Source organism: Mytilus edulis, chromosome 9, assembly GCF_963676685.1.
Source record: "Mytilus edulis chromosome 9, xbMytEdul2.2, whole genome shotgun sequence".
NCBI lineage: Eukaryota > Metazoa > Mollusca > Bivalvia > Mytilida > Mytilidae > Mytilus > Mytilus edulis.
Window position 1 is genome coordinate 50,729,713 of NC_092352.1, and position 19,066 is coordinate 50,748,778.

Genomic DNA, 19,066 nt, shown 5'->3' on the forward strand with positions numbered 1-19,066 from the left:
TGATAGAAAACAATCAACGACAACCATTGGATAACATGCATACAGTGGTCATACAGCACAATATAAGAACAAAGTTTAACTGTTAATATAAATTGAGAAGAGTTTGAATCACGAAATCGCCACAATAAAGACACAAAGTACTGGTTCGATTGGGCACTAACGGTTACAGAAAGCTAGTTCAAAGCCAATAGCAACTAGTATATAATAGTTTCATGCTTCAAACTAAAATATTCATCAACGAATATATTGTGTACAGAGATCGAAAAAAGTTGCTTGTCTGTTCATGCCTAGTGCCACATTTAACGCCTTTTGTTATATCATGTTTTTAGTTTGTATATTTTTAATTAATGAAGCTGTAGTACTCAGAGAGAACCACCGTATAACCAGATCGGATCCAAATCGCCATGAGTTGAGTTCGAAATTGCAACCTCAGATATGGCATTTAGTGATCGATTTGAATGAATTATTCAGACCACTCGCGGACATCGAGGCACTATGTTACATGGAGTCGTAGGATCAAAATATTTGAAGCTAAATTCATTTTAAAATGTTTGTAAAATATCACTCAATAATACAAAACGTCTAAAGAGAAAATAATTATGAATATTGAAAAGATCAATGGATCCGATACCAGGATGCTAATTTTCGTTTATTGTAAGTGATTTATTCATATAAAAAATCAATCAGAATACACTTAATAGTCCATTAACATGAATGTACAATTTTAGTAATAAAAAGGAAAAGACATACATTGTACTTGGTGTTTATACTTGTAAAACTAATAGGTGATGTATATAAATAGATACTATAGTGATTCACAATACAACAAAATAGTATAATGGTACAAAACAGAATGAGGAAGTAACAGGGATTGTTTAGTGGTAATTTGAAATATAAATAACTTTTAAATGAATATCAAATTGCCCGAACAGAAATATTATCAAAATTGAAATCTGTTTATACTATTCTTCACAAAGTACCGCATGGTTTAATGTGTTTTATCGGTTGCTTTGATGTTAGGCTTTTGGCTGTAATAAATTTTACATTAGTGTCATACATTTTTCTTATTTGACAACATTTAAAATGAAATTTTAAGTGTATTATTCAATTTATGTTATATTTTTTGATTTGTAAGGGATACTAGTTTTAAATATTAATTTTACCTGGTATAAAAACTATCTTGAAACCGAAACATACTTACGGAAAGTATTCTTTTCAAAATCTATTATTTTAATTATAACTGTAGAAACAGATTCAATCATACAAAAATATGATAAATATAAAAAAAAAAAACAGCACGTTAGTATCAACATTTTATAGCAATGCATTTCAATTCTAAGAGACAACAGTCGATCAAAAACACATTTAAAAAGAACAAAATTAATGATATTTGCATTTGGTTTTTAATAATCATATTGATTGATTGATGAGGGTTTTGTTTTACGCAGCATCAATACAAAACGGCTATATCACGGCGAGATTTTATTATAAGAATAACACTTACAGAATAATGCATATGACAGAAACAGGGTACATTCATATAAGACTTCAGATTTATCTAAATCGATTACTCTAAATAAATGTTTATACTAGCATACACACGAACTACTGCAAACAAGGTACTGTAATGGTCAATGAAAGTTATATTGACTGTCTTCAGTACGTGATAAATAGAAATGAATTCACGTTCTCGTGGTGGTATCATATTCATCTTCTGTTTGCTGTCCGAAAAAGTGGTCATAGGTCTCTTCACTTCTGTCCGGTAGTTTGTGATGACCCGCAGAATCATAAACATCGTCTGCCTTGTGACTATATATGTTATCATCATTTTGATTTTCTCTCTTTTTATTCTTACTAGAAACATCGTACGTTCCATCGTCAGACGTGTGACTGTATAAATTATTATCATTCGGGTTTTCTCGGTGTTTACTGTTACTTGAAACATCATACGTTCCATTGCCAGACGTGTGACTGTATAAATTATTATCATTTTGGTTTTCTCGGGGTTTACTGTTGCTTGAAACATCATACGTGCCATCATCAGTCATACTATAGAGATCAGCTGACTGTTGACCATCTTGGCCGATGAGAACCTGCTTTTGTGTATATGAATTCGATTTGTTTTGTTTGTTTGTTCTCTGATTGGATGATTCAGACGAGGTTAGATGTTGCTGACTTGCGTAGTCGTATTGATTTTCATCATAAGCTTTGTTAGCATTAACAGGACTAGTCTCTTGTTTACCAGTTTTTGACCTGTAAAATATAATGTAAATAACCAATGCTGTCTCATATGTGTTCAACTAAATGTACTTGCAAATTCAAATTATGATTGATTATATTTTCTTCATTTTCCAGTTACAATATGGTTAATTTTAAGTTTTAATAAATGGTTATTGGAAGTAAACTAATGTTCATTACCTTATGGCAACCTCCCATGATGTGTTAGGCAGTAATTGAATGTACCGTTATTTCTCATAATGTGTTTTGCGGTATATCAGTGTTTGCTCAATGAAAATATAATTTCATGAAGCATTTGAATAACCAGTACAGTTCCTTCATAAATCAAAGCCTTTGTCGTCTTTAAAAATATCATTCGAATAGAATGCTGTAAATCAAGTGGAATTTTGACAGCTTCTTCATGTCTGCATGGAAAAGGGAACAAAGAAGAGCAACGTGTATCGATGAAGTTGACACCAGGAAAAGTTTTGAAAATTTAGTTTATCATTTAACCTCTCGTAAACAGACAATAAAAAGATACAGCAACAGATGTCTGAAAATGATATATATTCCGTACATGATATCGACATTTTTAATATCCACCTTTTCAGTTCATTTTTGCGTTACTTTCAAAATCAAAAATTAAGGCCGTTGATATAACTTCCCTGTTACTTTGTGCATATTCTTTAACGTGAAAGAGTTATTGAAATATATCATAGTCATTTTTGTTCCTTAGAGAATTAGAAAAAGTCGAATTTTAAAAGAAATTTAATTCTGGTGCATTTAACTAAGCGTCTCGTCTTATTGTTTTGCATCAACTGGAGAGTTTTTCATAATATGTTAGTAGAATAATTTTGAGTGTTACAGTCAAATAATATTTTGCGTGTGACAGTCAAATAAAATTTTGAATGTTACAGTCAAATCCTATTTTGAATTGAAAAGCAAAACAGAACACTACCTTCTAACACGGTATATAACAACCACAACTATGATTATAAGAAGCACGCCTCCGCCAACACCAGCAGCTATTGCTGAAAATATAGATTTTTAATCATATATTTAGTGCTTTTGGAGTTTGAAAAAAAGAGCCTACCTTGAACAAAAATATTTCATACACAATGCGGTATCGGATTATATATTTTTAATATTATAAATATCATAGCTACATTATTTTTTCTAGGATTTACCTTTTAGCGGAGCCAGCTACTTGAAGTTTGACATACAGGAGCTATTTTATGTGGAATCTTAAAATTGATTCTGTTATGTATAACATATAAACTTGAATAAATTTTCTACGACATCCATTAACTTTTCATTTGAGTCTAGTAAATTGACAAATTGTACTCAATCTCCATCTCCATATAATCTGTAACCTATTATCAGTGACTCATGTGGTAGGACATGGTTCTACTGTTTCCTATGTGATATCAGACAGAATTTTATTTTTGTAGTTATTAAATCGTCAGAAAATGTTATAAATCATTATATAAGATTAAAGAAGTAATATCCATTACCTATAATATCATATTGAACAGGTGACTCCAAAGGTCTTTCTCCGTCTGGAAGATCTGCCAAAATAAAAAAAAAAACATGTATAAGGTAAATTTAGTTTATTTTTCTGAGCATCCATTCTAGGCATGTTGTAAAGGAGTCTGTTATAACTGATTCACGATGAAGACTGTTGTCCAAGTTAATGGCATCAAAACTTTTTATGGTAACGGAAAGTTTTGACTTACAATATCCGAAATGATAGCTTTAAACAGTGTGAATGGGAGATATACAAATAAAATTTTTGCAAACATAAGTTATATTGAGAAGAACTTTTGAATAAAATACAAAAATCTTTAATATTATATATTTCAGTGACTTTAACAAAATTCGACAAGAAACTGCAAATCATTTTGTTAATTTCACCTATTGTCACACTAAATGACCGCGATATGCAGCAACTGATGACTATTTACAAAATTAAAACCGAAAACAGTTGGGGTACACAAATGTATATATTCTCAAAATAACTTTTAAACGTTACCTAAACGCATTTGAACAAAAATATTAAACTGATGTATTTAACGAATTTCTATATACATGACTGTACACTTCATGCTCGACATTTTTGTTAATGATTTTTACAGAAAAAAGTTAACTTTTTCATTTGAATGGTTTACTATACATATGCATATATATACAGACAACTGCATTTTAAATAATACAATGTACTGCATCTACTTTACCAGGAATGTTTTGTTATCTGAAATTAAATCATAATAAGAGGAATAGACTAAGTGTATATCTAAGTTGACTCGGTATCAATATTTTTTTAGTTGCGCCATACACGAGTTAATTTGCAATTTACCGTAGATTCACCTTATTGTACTAAGGTTCACATCTATAATAAAACATTCAAACAGTTAAAGAAAGTATAAATATCTTGATATTTGATACATTTTGATTATGTTGTTGTTGAAGAGTATATTTAACAAAACTATAAAAACATTATACAATTTTATAACAAAAGCAATATAATGCTATAACTCGTATGGCATGTAAACGAGAAATTATAGTCCTAAGGCCGTGTTCACACCAAACGCCATGTACAGTAAACATGTTTACTATTAGTTTAATGTAATGTACACTGGTTTCACATTAAATTTGTTCACTTCTATACACCTTGTTTAATTACCTGTACATACGATTTGTTCACACTAGTAAACTACATGTCATTTAAATGTTCATTACGAAGAACCGAATGCAATTTTTTCTGACAACTTTTCTAGCAGTCAGGAAACGACAATTTGACTTAAAAAAGGGGGGTTTGGATTTTTCCTTGAAAAATATGCTGATCCCAAATTTGAAAAAAAAAAGAAAATATTTAAGTCATACAGATGATAAAAAGAAATATTCTGAATACAGAGTTTACCCATTCATTTTAGTGCTAAATATTGAAAAAAAATTATTTGATTGCTAGCATCGAAAAATCTGAATAAAAACGGTCGCGCGAAAGAAATTCTGACTCAGAAAAATACACCGTACCCCCTCCCCCGTTGAAGATAAGTGGTTGCTCCTGTATGAAAGCCATTTTGATAATTTGCAGTAGTTAGAAATACTGAAGATTTCTCGATTACGCACGTGAAAAACATAGACTGAAGCAGCGTGCTTACAGACGAAGAAAAACGAATTGAGATGTTAAGGATCACCATATTTATTTCTATCTTTTCCGTTTGTTTCAAATGGCATTTCTTCTCCAGGAAGTATTTGGCAAAGGGAGGGGGTCATGCTTTTATTTATTTCTAAGTGTATTTTAACGTATCTGAGAATAACAATACAATTTACCCCACACCTATTAGTAATGATTTATGAGTAAATCGTTGTTTGAGTATAGAACAGTGGCAAGTATTTCTGTTTACGTCTAGTCGATTCGGGAAGATATTTTCAAATGAATTATGTGTTCGGCAATGATGATGGTTTGAGTCTTGATAAGAGTTCAATAAAGCAACCCAAAGTTTTTTTTTATAACATATAAATATATCAAGTTTAGACAAATATTTCTGTAAAGAACTTTCTTAATAATTGTTAAAATTATATCAATGTTATTCAAAAATTGTTTCTTCTTCAATATACATGGTAAAATTAACGACTGCATGTAGACAAAACATGATTTAAACTACATGTAAACATTGAGTTTTTCAATGGGAAGGTAATTGTATTTAGTTTACATGTGAGTTACACTTGTACAACACCGAGTTTAGGTCAATGTGAACACGGCCTTAAGATGCATACTTTTTTAACATTTAATATTAGCTTTGATCTAGCTGTCAGTAACTGAGAGTACTTTCAAATCAGTACTGTGTGTCTTTTTTTGTTGTTAAATATATAAACATTCTTTTACGTCTGGTCTGTGTATTTCTGTTTTTCTATAAATATTCCTGTACTGGCCTTGTATTTGAGAACTTTTTATACGTCAGTTTAGGTTATTGGACATAAAAGTGAAGAATTGAAAGATTAAAATTGCAATATTTGTGGTTGCATAAAAAAGTGGCATTATTTTCCATTTTTATTATACTATTATGCAATATCATTAACATTCTGGAGCCTGGATTTCGAAAGTATGGTAAGATGTGACATAGGACATGATCATCTTATGACTATCATAATTATGATTTTTCCTAGAATGTTAAAGCTGTATTAAGTTAGTCATAGCCGTGATGCTCTAATGACTGTCATTAGAACATATTTTCGTTTATTTTAAATAATGATTAACTAGAGGCTATTAGGAGTCTGTGTCCCTCATATAATATCTGTATTACAATTGATGCATGAAAAATGCAACCGTTATACTTTTACTCTATTTTCAGAGATACAAGCCAAAAACTGCATTTTCCCCTTATGTTCTTATTTAAGCCATGTCTTCAATATTGGTTGGTAATCAGGATTATCGGACACATTTCTAAAACTAAATACCCTAATGCTTATATGTTTCCAAGTTTGGTTTAATAGTCTCAGTTGTTTCAGGAGACGACTTTTTTTGTGGAAGCTTCAGATTACAAAAATTTACGAAAAACTCTTAAATTTGACTTTAAAGGGCAATAACTCCTTATGGGATCAATTGACCATTTTGGTCATTTTGAGTTATTTGTAGGTTTTTCTTTGCTGAACATAATTGCTGTTTACAAATTATTTTTATCTAAAATACTATTCAAAATAATAACCAAAACAACAAAATTTCCATAAAATTACTAATTCAGGGGCAGCAACCTAACAAACGTTTGTCTGATTGGTCTGATAGATCTTGACCTGATAAACAATTTTCCCCCATGTCAGATTTGCTCAAAATGCCTTGGTTTTAGAGATATAAGCCAAAATCTATATTTGTTCTATTTTTAGCCATGGCGGCCATCTTGGTTATTTGGCCGGGTCATAGGACACATTTTTAAACTAGATTATTAATAATAATTTTGGTCAAGTTTGATTAAATTTGGCCCAAAAATTTCAGAGGAAATGATTTTTGTAAAAGTTAACGACTACGACGGACGATGGACGACGGACGCCAAGTGATAAGAAAAGTTCACTTAGCCCTGTGGACCAAGTGAGCTTAAATTTTAAAATAATATATCAAATAGTAAATGTTAACATAATAATTATTACCATTCTTATTATTTACAAATATTTGATTTTTTTCTCATTCAAACGGACCCAGTGTCATATTACTTTGGTACAGGTACTACTAATATAAATGCATATGTTGAACATTGCATCAATTGTCTTTGAGAACAAATTATGAAAAAAATAGGACTAATGTCATTTTAAGGAATTTGTAGATTTTTATCACAATTATTATGTTTATATCTGACTAATGGTCACTTGAGAAAGAATGCTAATGTATCTGAAATATACAAAATTAAATGTACCTATTGACTGGTTTCACTGGTTTACTGATAGACGTGTGATTGTCCAATATGGTGAGGATAGAGTACTAGACATTATGACTGTTTTTTCTTCTTAATCTTTTTTTTTATATTTTCTTTGTTTCTTAATAAGAATCTTATAGTTACCATCAACATATGTGCTGGTTTCTATTGATCTTTCTATGTGTAGCGTTGTCTGGGAATTGTCTAAAATGCAGAAAACAGATTGTTGACTTTCTTGAAGTTGACTAAATTTTGGTCAATTTGAAATGCACCATGTAAGTGCTTTGCATAATGAAAACAGGCTAAAATACAATAGGCGTAGTATGGAAATGATATTTGATTTAAGGAACGTATAAGGTGTGATTGTAACTACCTTCAAACATGTTGCTGGGTCTGTTGAAATTTCTTCAAGGATGGTTGTCTCGAAATGATTAAAAATGCAGAACGATGAAAATTATCTTTCGGGAGACCGACTGTTGTGTATCATCGAACAACAACTATTTGGTATTTGTGTAAATCAAAATAAATGATAAAATGGTAAAATCATTTATAAATATTTCAAATACCATGAAATAAACCCTTAGTTTGATAAAAGGTAAAATAACAAAATACTATACTCCGAGGATATTCTAAACGTAAAATCTTTAACCAAAAGCTTAATAAAAGGATAGTTTTATCATGTATATCTTTTATATTCATTTGATAAAATTTACTGTTTGCAATAGCATAAATTGTTCTAAATAATAAGGATGTTCTTATCCAAAGCAGAAAACCCTAGCCGTATTTGGCACAACCTTTTTGAACTTTTAATGCTCAGTGCTGTACAACTTTGTACTTGTTTTGACTTTAGAACTTTTATATCTGGGCGTCACTGGTAAGTTTTGGGTGGACGAGGCGCATTTCTGGCGTAATGAAATTTAAATCTGATGCCTTTTGTTAGCTCTTATTCATGTGTTTATTTGTCTAATATGTTCTCCTATTTATTTGTATTGTAGTCCTGTAATATTATGTTGTCATTTAAATGTTATATTCAACATTGCCATTAAAGTACAAGGTTTGGTATGCCACAAAACCAGGTTCAACCCACCATTTTTTTCTTTAAAAATGTCCTATACTAAAAATGTGCGCACGGTCAACGCTTTTACAACCCTATGAAATTACAAAAAGAAGCATTCAATACTTATAATTACATGTTTTTAGCTATGATCAAGAAAAAACGAATTTTATATTGTTTTTATTTAATTCACCTGTGCACTTTATTGTGGGACCACGTGCTATCATGAATGAAAAGTATTATTGAGTGATACAATTGCTTACGGAATAACACGTGATGTGCTGTTAGCTAATCAGAATAAAGTATTATAATGAAACATACATCTAATGTAATTATTACATCTTCCAAGACAATTGAACTGACGATAAAGATGCATAAAATTTGAACCAGTACTTATCACAATACTATTGTAAAGATTTGTATGATGCCTTAATCTTTTGTTTTTATATCGAATTTTTATTTAAGGTAAGTAAACTGCAAGCTCATACCTTTGTGTGTCCTATACTAAGTCAGGAATATGGCCATTGTTATATTATAATTCGTTTCTGTGTGTGTTATATTTTAACGTTTTGTTTCCGTTGTGTCGTTTGTTTTCTCTTATTTGAGTATGAATTCACATTACTATAAGACGTGTCATGGTACTTTTCTATCCTAAATTCATGTATTTAATTTTGATGTTATATATGTTATTCTCATCGAATTTTGTCTAATGTTTAGTCCGTTTCTGTGTGTGTTACATTTTAATGTTGTGTCGTTGTTCTCCTCTTATATTTAATGCGTTTCTCTCAGTATGGGTTGTTACCCCGATTTTGAATTTTGTCCATGGATTAACGAGTTTTGAACAGTGGTATACTACTGTTGCCTTTATAGGATATATTTAATACATCAAAGTATTTCATCAAGCGGTTCAATATTGAATTTAGTATATTGAACATTACATATTGAATTAAACTTGTATGAAAGAAAATCCCTTTTCTGCACTTTTTCTCTACACAAATCATTTATGCAAATATAAACAATTAAGACGTTTATACATGCACGTTACTATACACTTTTTAAAACCTACATATACAAAAACTTACTATTGCATTGAAAAGAAACAGTAATATTATTGCTGGAAACGTAACAGTCCTCAAATCCGTTTGTGAAATTCAAAACGCTGAATTTACATTTATCAGTCTTATTCAAGTTACTACAAAATCTGTTTATCTCATTTTGAATAGATTCTGCAGGACAATTTTTCAGATGACTGTTCGAATTTTCAGGTTCGATTAAGACTTCAATCTCACTGGCAAGGTACTGAGTTTCACATTCTATTTCAATAAGTTCTTGCACATTGAGGCAGGTTGAATGCACTTGTTGTCCTTCATTTAAAAAAAAGTCATTAAAGGTAAAGATTTAGTGCAAGTAAAGCATGAAGCACACGTTTGCGTTGTTCTTTTTAAAAATATATTTTTACATTACAAATAACTAAAGCTAGTATTTACAATATCTGAACAGTAATTGTTAATCATTGTTATTTAAGTTGTGTATTTACGAAAAACGGAAACAACAGTGTTGCGCAATCATAATGCGAAACACCCATAAGAAATCAATAAAAGATGAAGATGAGCCGTATATATATATTTGGACACTTACATTTTTTCAAAGTTTACCAGACGTTTGTTGAGTATTAGCATGTTGATATTTGCGAAGAACACGATGGATTAAAACTTTTTTGCAGCTTTGTATTTGTAAACATATTTTCTTTAATCGTTTTGTGAAATAGGATTACACAGTTACAACTACGTAGCAAAATTTGCACTGCTTTAACAAACCAAAAACATACTAAAAGAGAGGCGAAACTACAGAAACTTATTGATTTAAAATAAACTGACAACGCCATGGTATACAAATTAAAAGACAAACAGACAAATAATAGTATACAAGACACAACATAGAAAACTACAGACTAAGCAACACGAAACCGAACCTAAACTGAAGGTGATCGTAGGTGCTCCGGGGAAGGATAAGCATATCCTGCTACACACGAGGCACCCGTCGTATTGCTCATGTTATAACCAACCCGGTAAATAGTATAATTCGGTTGGTCACATTCGTGGTGAAAAGGGAAGTGAATTTTAGTTATAACATAAGGAACATATTCGATATCATGTGTGAAACGGTTATTCCATAACGGACAACCTACTCGGTAGATTTCTATCAGTATTGATTATCGTTAATACTATTCCTGTTTTCTTGTTAGCATTTGTTGAAAATGTACAGTGCATTATTCGTGTTAACACATTAGGAATATATTTCAAAAATATACTAAATAGTAAATGTAATAATAGGCAAGTGGCAATTTCTCAGAAAGCTAGTGCATCCAATGAAGTGGGTGGGTCTCAAGCAGCTGGTGGACACAGGGTAAATCATATCATGGGGATTAGGGTAGCAGTACCCCAGATTGAACAATATTCCTGGCGAACAATAGAAAAAACAAAGCTTTGGTATGCTTCATCGGGGAATTTATTTCGAAATTTTATAATATCTGTTGAATAAACATTATATCAAGTAGGGACTTTCCAAAATCGGGAAATCGTAAAAGAAAATGACTAATGATCAAATAACTGTGTAAGCTTGTTAAACACAAATGAGGAAGCCGACACACGATTTGTTTTACATGCTCCCCATGAAGACGAACAATTTAAGAAGTGAAATGTTAAGAGGGAGAACGATTGTCAAATGTTATATCAATGATATTTTATGTCTCGATTCCTAGAATGCATAACACAGATCAGCTATGGTTATTCATGGGTTCTGTCACTTGTGGTAAGGATGGTAGATGATACCTTCCCGTGCATGAGTTATTTAGTTCCCTTAAAAACATAACACGTGAAATTCTACCAACAGCTCATGCTCTTACTGGTTGTGACACCACGTCAAGTGTTTGGCATTGGGAAAAAGTCTTGTTTTTAAGCTTTTAAAATCTTCATCTGCATCACTTCATTTCAATTATTTTAAGTGTTAATAAATCATGAGATGAAATGTCGCATTGTGTGATTAATGTGTTTTCGTTGCATTAGATTAAAAAATGACATGCAAATGCCTAATTCAAATAATTAAAAAATCCCTTTAGTTTACCCTTAAAATTATCTCACAAAAGAAAAAAATATAAAAACAACCCGCCAGACGATCTCCGACCTGGGCGTGGTTTGTAGGCTTTACACAAACAGAAGGCCCTCTTTATTGTGTTGCGACAAAAACATCTACTTTTGACACACTTTTATTTCGACATTATCACGCTATTATACTTGTATCTTTAAAAAAAAATGTATTATTTCTGTTAGAGATACATGCTAGAACCAAGGTGCATAAAATAGTATGTTTAATTTCTGATTCATTCGCATTCAGTCATATCTTGTAAAAAGTATTGTTCTTCTCAGAGTAGAAACGTCTAAATGACGTCAATTACCGCTCTTGCATGTATCGTAATTTCTAATTGAAGAAACTATTTATGTTGTAACAATAAATGAAAACCGATTTAAACCAATTCCATAGCCCTGAAGTTTCAAATTAGTTCCAAATACTAAAAAATTGTGAACTCTGATAGTTTCCTTGTCCGATTTTTGACCTGGATGTAAAACAAATGCACCTTAATTCACTTACGACCGTTCAAAATGAAATCTACACATTTCTACATTTCCAATGATACATGTATAATATCTTAGCCGTGTGTTTGATAGGTGCATTATACCTATTTTTTGGGTCTGAATGTCACTCACCTATAACAGATGACAAAGACGTTAATACTTTACATAATTATACAGTGTTATTATGAAGATACAGAGATAAGGTAAAACTGCCAATATGACAACTGTCAAGCTAATAAGATATCCGTGTATTTCAACCATGCATACCTGTTTCATGACAATATATGGAGATTTAAAATGAAAATGTATAAATTTTGAACCGGATAGACAAAATATCAATACATTTAAATTTTAGATATTAGACAGGCAGTTCAAATAATTTTATTACTTACTAGTTAATAATACAGACTTTTGCTGAGTAACGGGTATTTGCTTTGCTAAGCGACATCTAATGGTGGATTGCATTCGGTGGCTCAATACAAATTGAACGGTGCGGAACTGTTGCTTTGACGGATGAAGCAAGCATGGTAACCTGATACACGGATATTCCAAGAAAGTCATACATATACTGGTGGAGTCCATCACATGTAAGTTAAGGATACATGGAACTTTAACCATAACATTAGTAAACATTACATGCCAGTCTATTTTAACAGCATGGACCTTTATTTAATCACAATCTGGTTTATTAAAATATAATTTGGTGTTTTGACATATGAATTAAATCAAGGTTCTCATGTCATCATTCTTGTTTTGATCATTTTTATTAACATTGCTGTTTACATTGTTTATTTAAGAATTGAATGCTTCTTTTTGTAAATTCATTGGGGTGTAAAAGCGTTGACCGAAGTACATTTTGAATGAAGCGCGGAAGCGCTTCATTCTAAAAATGTGCGCACGGTCAACGCTTTTACAACCCTATGAAGTTACAAAAAGAAGCATTCAATACTTATAATTACATGTTTTTAGCTATGATCAAGAAAAAACGAATTTTATATTGTTTTTATTTAATTCACCTGTGCACTTTATTGTGGGACCACGTGCTATCATGAAAGAAAAGTATTATTGAGTGATACAATTGCTTACGGAATAACACGTGATGTGCTGTTAGCTAATCAGAATAAAGTATTATAATGAAACATACATCTAATGTAATTATTACATCTTCCAAGACAATTGAACTGACGATAAAGATGCATAAAATTTGAACCAGTACTTATCACAATACTATTGTAAAGATTTGTATGATGCCTTAATCTTTTGTTTTTATATCGAAATTTTATTTAAGGTAAGTAAACTGCAAGCTCATACCTTTGTGTGTGTACTGATGTTATTCTACTTTATACTTACCTGCACAGGGCCGATACCTTATCGAAGTATCATCTACTAAAATAGCACGTACTGCATCTGATTGACGGTGTTTAAAGTCTGCTTCCAGTTCTATCTTAAACGGATCTTGTCCATATGCATCTATCAATGTGTTGATCCATATAAAAGACTTAGTAGAAGTGCCATTCACCGTAAATAGTAAAGTCTGATTTCCGTCAGTAACTTTATATATACTGAAATTACAGTCAATACAATTTGCATAAAATTGGTACCAAAGCGACAAACATATTGGTTCACTGAATTGATTACTTGTATTAATACGTGCTGTTCCAGCTGAACCACTCCAGGAAATCGCTTGTATGCTATAACCAAAATGTCCTAAAATATAAACAAATTATACACATCCATGTTAATAAGTTTTATATTTTCAGTAATATTTAGAATGGAAACGGAACATTAAATTGAATGAATATCAGAATAAAATATTGTAAAAGTGACTTGTATCATGCATGCTAGATACATTTGTACCGCTAGATAGAACCAACATAGAAAATAAATGTTTTTGAATTGAAAGTATTTCAAATACGTCGTATACACAAAATTGAGAATTACGTTGTCTGCGGAGATTTAAACTGCGTATAAATGTATAGATAACAAATTGCAATACCTGAATTTACTCGGGTATGATCTTTCACAGGACTTGTAAGTTCCCATTTTGTATTATTTGATGAACCCAATATCCACTCTCCAAAACCGGCCTCAAAAGTACTATCTGTCATGTTTTCTTAAATGGTAAAATGTTATGATGAGTTGTATTCAACACAAATCAATCCAGCAACCTTAATCACTGAATGCAACTAAAAAAATGAATCATTTTCTCTTAACATGCTAAAACAGTGAAACCAATTGAAACTATAAAGGAAATTCAAAACGGAAAGTACTTTAGACAATTGCAAAATCAAAAGCTTAAATACATCACATGAATGGGAAAAACTGTCATATTCCTTACTCGGTACAGGCATTTCTTTAGACAATGAAGGATAAAAACTTGTCTTATATCTACATGTAGCTAAACTTTGCACTTGTGTAGCAGTTGAATATGGAGCAAAAAACACACACACACATAATAAGTAAAATTGAAAAATGCTTACCCTCCATCATATTGCAATAAAACTTATGACCGAACATTTGTTGTGTGATAAAAAAAAATACTTATACTTATTTATCATCATTATTGTTATTAGCCAAGGTGTTTGGAGAAATCTACAAACTCTATATATGCAGAGATAATTTTTATAAATTAAAATACAGTTCGAGGTGTGATGATTGTGGTCATATTGATCAGGGAGTCACGATATTAAATAATCACTGTAAAGAGTTAATCAAAATAAAATTGTGGAGAAATTATGTTGCCACTCAGTAAACACCTACAAATCTGTTTATTCAGGAAGTGATTAAGACATATCTAACTATATGTTTACCGCATGTGTTTATTAATTCCAATTGTCAAGTCTTAAAAAAAAGACTTTTGTTTCAAATTAAACATATCTTTCCGCGGCGTGTACAATCATTTTAGTAACTTATTTACTTGTTTTGGTTTATGCATTAAACACAATTACGGAAGCTAGTTTGATACCAACATTGACATCTGACAATATAAGAAACTTTTGTTTTACGTACGCTAATCTGTGTATTAACCCACTGATTGAGTTCAAATCGTACCATTTAATTTATTACTTAAAACGTATTTTACCTCTGTCACGTTAACATGTCTTTTTATTATATTTTTTATATAATAATGTAGTGCTCTTGCAGATACCCGTCTTGATTATCATAAAATATTCACATCAAAAAATAGAGCGCAGATAAAATGCATATTTAAAACAAAAATACATGGATTATCAATTGAGGATTTGACGATATCAAGGCAGATGTAAAAACGGTTTTCCCTGATGTCATTTGGTTTCTATATGTTCACCTATTGAGAAAATAAAATCGATCAGCAATATCGGAAAGTGAAAGGTATAAATAAATTACTCGATATCGATTTTCAGTTATACTTCAACGAACCAATTTTAAAGTTTTATAAGAAAAGTTTACCAAAATCTGTTTCATAACCAATTTACGGTAACATTGACATTAAATTTATAAGGATTACAATATATTACCCGTTTATGATGACTGTATTGCATATAGAAGCGGTAAAATATGTATACTGAGCCAAAAAAGTTTAGCAACGACTTATTTAATTTTATAATATAACAAAAACATATCTTCACAATGCTGCATATGATTTTAAAATTAACAAAATGAATGTATAACAAGTCGGAAGCAACATGGTATTTATTACTCTTATTCACAAGGAATTTCTCTGTATGGAGCGGAGTAGGGTCAAAATGTGAATATGGTTTTAGTGTTATTCAAAACTAATACCTAGTCCATGCTCAACGTGCATTGATGACGGATTGGCACACTTCAGTAGCTCCCCTTAGTTAATGCACTACTCGTATTGCCAGAATAAATTAGTCATGTTTGACGTGCACGTGACGCGAGGGTTACGCTCCTCCCTTGGCGTTATTTTTTACGGGTCTACCAGATCTCGGCACATCCTTTGCTGATTCAGTTTGTCGATTTCTGTTTAATAGTCTCTCAAACTGTTGGCCTATGCCCATTTAATCAAGCTGTGACGTCGACAACACTCATTCTTGCATCAACTCTCACTAACATCACTGGATCACTGGCGGTCATTTTTTTGGAGGCCTTGTCGACGCCACGTACATTTTGTTTTAAAGTTAATGTGTTTTTCTTGACGTCTTAGAATAATGAATTTCAAATTTCGTTTTAAAATAAAGGTAGAACATCCATAACACGTGCAAAGCTCAAATGGTGCAAAAGTAATCGCCCGGAAAAACGTACAACTGATCACAAGTAGACCTAAAGATAATATCACTGATGTTTGAATATTTTAGTTTTCCAGAATTGAAAACAATGTGTTGTGAAGCTTTTTTGCTCAGTATATGATACATCTTGTATCTATATATGTCAAGGTTTTTTTTAATTAAGAAATAATTGATGCAAGTTATACTTTATTGTAGTTTTAACAATGGTAGACATTATATTCGTGATTATTTTTGTCTCAGCGTTAGTGAAGGACAATCAAGTTTGGTTCTATGTCCGATGTGTAGAAGTGAGGAGCATTTATGTAGGCTCTTTCAGGACCCCCACTTTTTTGTTTGTAAACAAGCAAACGACTGACAATGTAATTCTTTAAAAGGAGGAGTATAAAACAGCCAGCATGATCGGTTGTCGTATCTAGGTCAAATATGTCAATTTCGAATAGCAACAAATTACAGTCATAATAAATGAATTAGTAATAACATGTGCATTGTTTAAGAGTTTGGAAGTGTTTTAAGTTAATAAAATATATTAAATGCATGCCAATTTGATAAAATTCATAATTCTGCAGTAGTCAATATACGCATGTGTAAACACATTTTAATGGATTAAGAGCATGGGTTTATTCACAGATCGAAAGAAGCACGTCATATTAGAATCACTATTTAAAGCGGTACATATAGAATGATTACATTAAGTTTCAAAAACAATAAGTACCGTGTTTACAAGTGTACGACAGATTTATGAATCTAAACTCCCGTAAACAAGATGATGTAAAGTTGTATATCACCAGACAGGAGTGTTCACCATTACAGTTGTCTTCTATAGTCTGTGTATCCTGGGAATTGAAAACACATGGTTTTGTTCGACAGGACGTTTTCTCTCCCTGTATATCAATGTTCTGTATTTGTATTTGAGAAGTATTCCAACATGATATGTTAACTGTATTTTGTTCTGGATATCGTATCGTTGTAACCAGTCCTACAAATTGCGATAAAATAGATAAAACAATAAATAAAATAACAATACTATAAAGAACTGAAGCGGAAAGTTTAAAGGTTCACACAACTTAACAGCCCAATTCACTAACGATAACTAAACAATCAAAAATAACACACAGACAAAAAAAAACCAGCACGAATCAAGAGTTAGGCATCAAAGACAGAGTTCGCCTAGACATACAATGTCGAGATGAAGGTTACAATGTTCGTATATAGTGTAATATAACTGAACCGCCGTTATACATTGATTTGTCAATAGGTTACATGGAAAATTATAAAATATAAGAATTCAAATGAATTGCTCTGTATTGAAAATACCAGACAGGATATCGTACGTTACAGCATATTTATTACGAAATTGTGTTTATATACCCGATCTGATATAAAAGCATTTTTAATTCTTTTATATCTCGAAAAGATGTCTTTCAATAATACTTGATTGAAGTAATCCTTTTCAGTTGGATGTTTGTGTGTATAAGTCAACTATTAAGATATATATCCATTGTATTTTTTTTCTGTTAGTAGGTTGCAATTATAATTGTATCTACTCCTGCAAATCCCAAAGTACTTATGCTTTTAAGTTCGTTAGCATGAATTCCATGGTAAGTCTTAGTAGGTTCGTATATGCGTAGACACTAAAAAGAATCGTCGCTTTAAAACATTTTTGGTTGAATAACAAAACAACTCAAATGATTTTCGAAGGCAGTTATCCCATCACCACTCATTGTTTTGCTGGCGGCATGTAATTGAGAAAAAAAACCGAAAAAAAGTTGGCAATATTTCATGTGTGAGATTTTACCTGTGCAACGTGTGATGAATGGATACCCTATATCCTTTGAATAACGAACTATCGAACTTAAGCTTCATGTATAACCTGTAATTCACAAATGCAACTAGATCTATAATGGATAGTTAATGTACCGCATCTCCTTATTTAATATTTGTATTTAAAATGCGGACAGTTTGGTTGTCAAATTAACAGTTACTGTTTTTCATATTAATGTAAGATCCATCAATATTAACCTGGATTCGACAATATCTTTTATCAGTCGATCATATCTATAAGTAAGAAGTTATATTTATTAGAAGATACATACTCCCGTAAATTAAATAAAGCACATCGTTTGAAGTAAAAGTTGTTAAGGAGAAATTAAGCATGTAACGTATAAATAAACAAAATAAAAGGTAGAACATGGATTTAAAAGAAACAAATCCTACCTGCTAACTGCATCGATGATATATAAAAACATTGAAAATATAAATATAAGAATTCGCATATCCACATCGTATCCATTTAAAACTTTACGGATGTATGTGGTAATGTACAGGAAGTTTACAAGTTTAAATGTATGAGTTATGAAAATTAAATATAGTACATGTATATTAAACTAGTAAAACACCCTGTAACTTAGACATATGGGATTCTGACGTATATTTTATTGTTTATTACATTTTTTTTGTAATATAGATAGTACAATGGCTTCCCTGTTTCACAATGTATTGAACTTTTGTAAAAACCACGATGATCAA

At 31.1% G+C, this 19,066-nt stretch overlaps 1 protein-coding gene across 1 annotated transcript; it reads right to left on the reverse strand.

The window, feature by feature from the left end:
* Nucleotides 1-642: 642 nt before the first annotated feature.
* On the reverse strand, nucleotides 643-18,852 carry LOC139488539 (uncharacterized). Its single transcript, XM_071274244.1, has 8 exons — nucleotides 18,755-18,852; nucleotides 17,253-17,516; nucleotides 14,308-14,424; nucleotides 13,662-14,018; nucleotides 9,762-10,043; nucleotides 7,770-7,829; nucleotides 3,176-3,248; nucleotides 643-2,253 (listed from the first exon to the last, which is right to left on the reverse strand). Exons 1-8 carry the CDS (start codon nucleotides 18,828-18,830, stop codon nucleotides 1,683-1,685), a joined length of 1,800 nt encoding a protein of 599 aa, XP_071130345.1. The 5' UTR covers nucleotides 18,831-18,852; the 3' UTR covers nucleotides 643-1,682.
* Nucleotides 18,853-19,066: the final 214 nt, after the last annotated feature.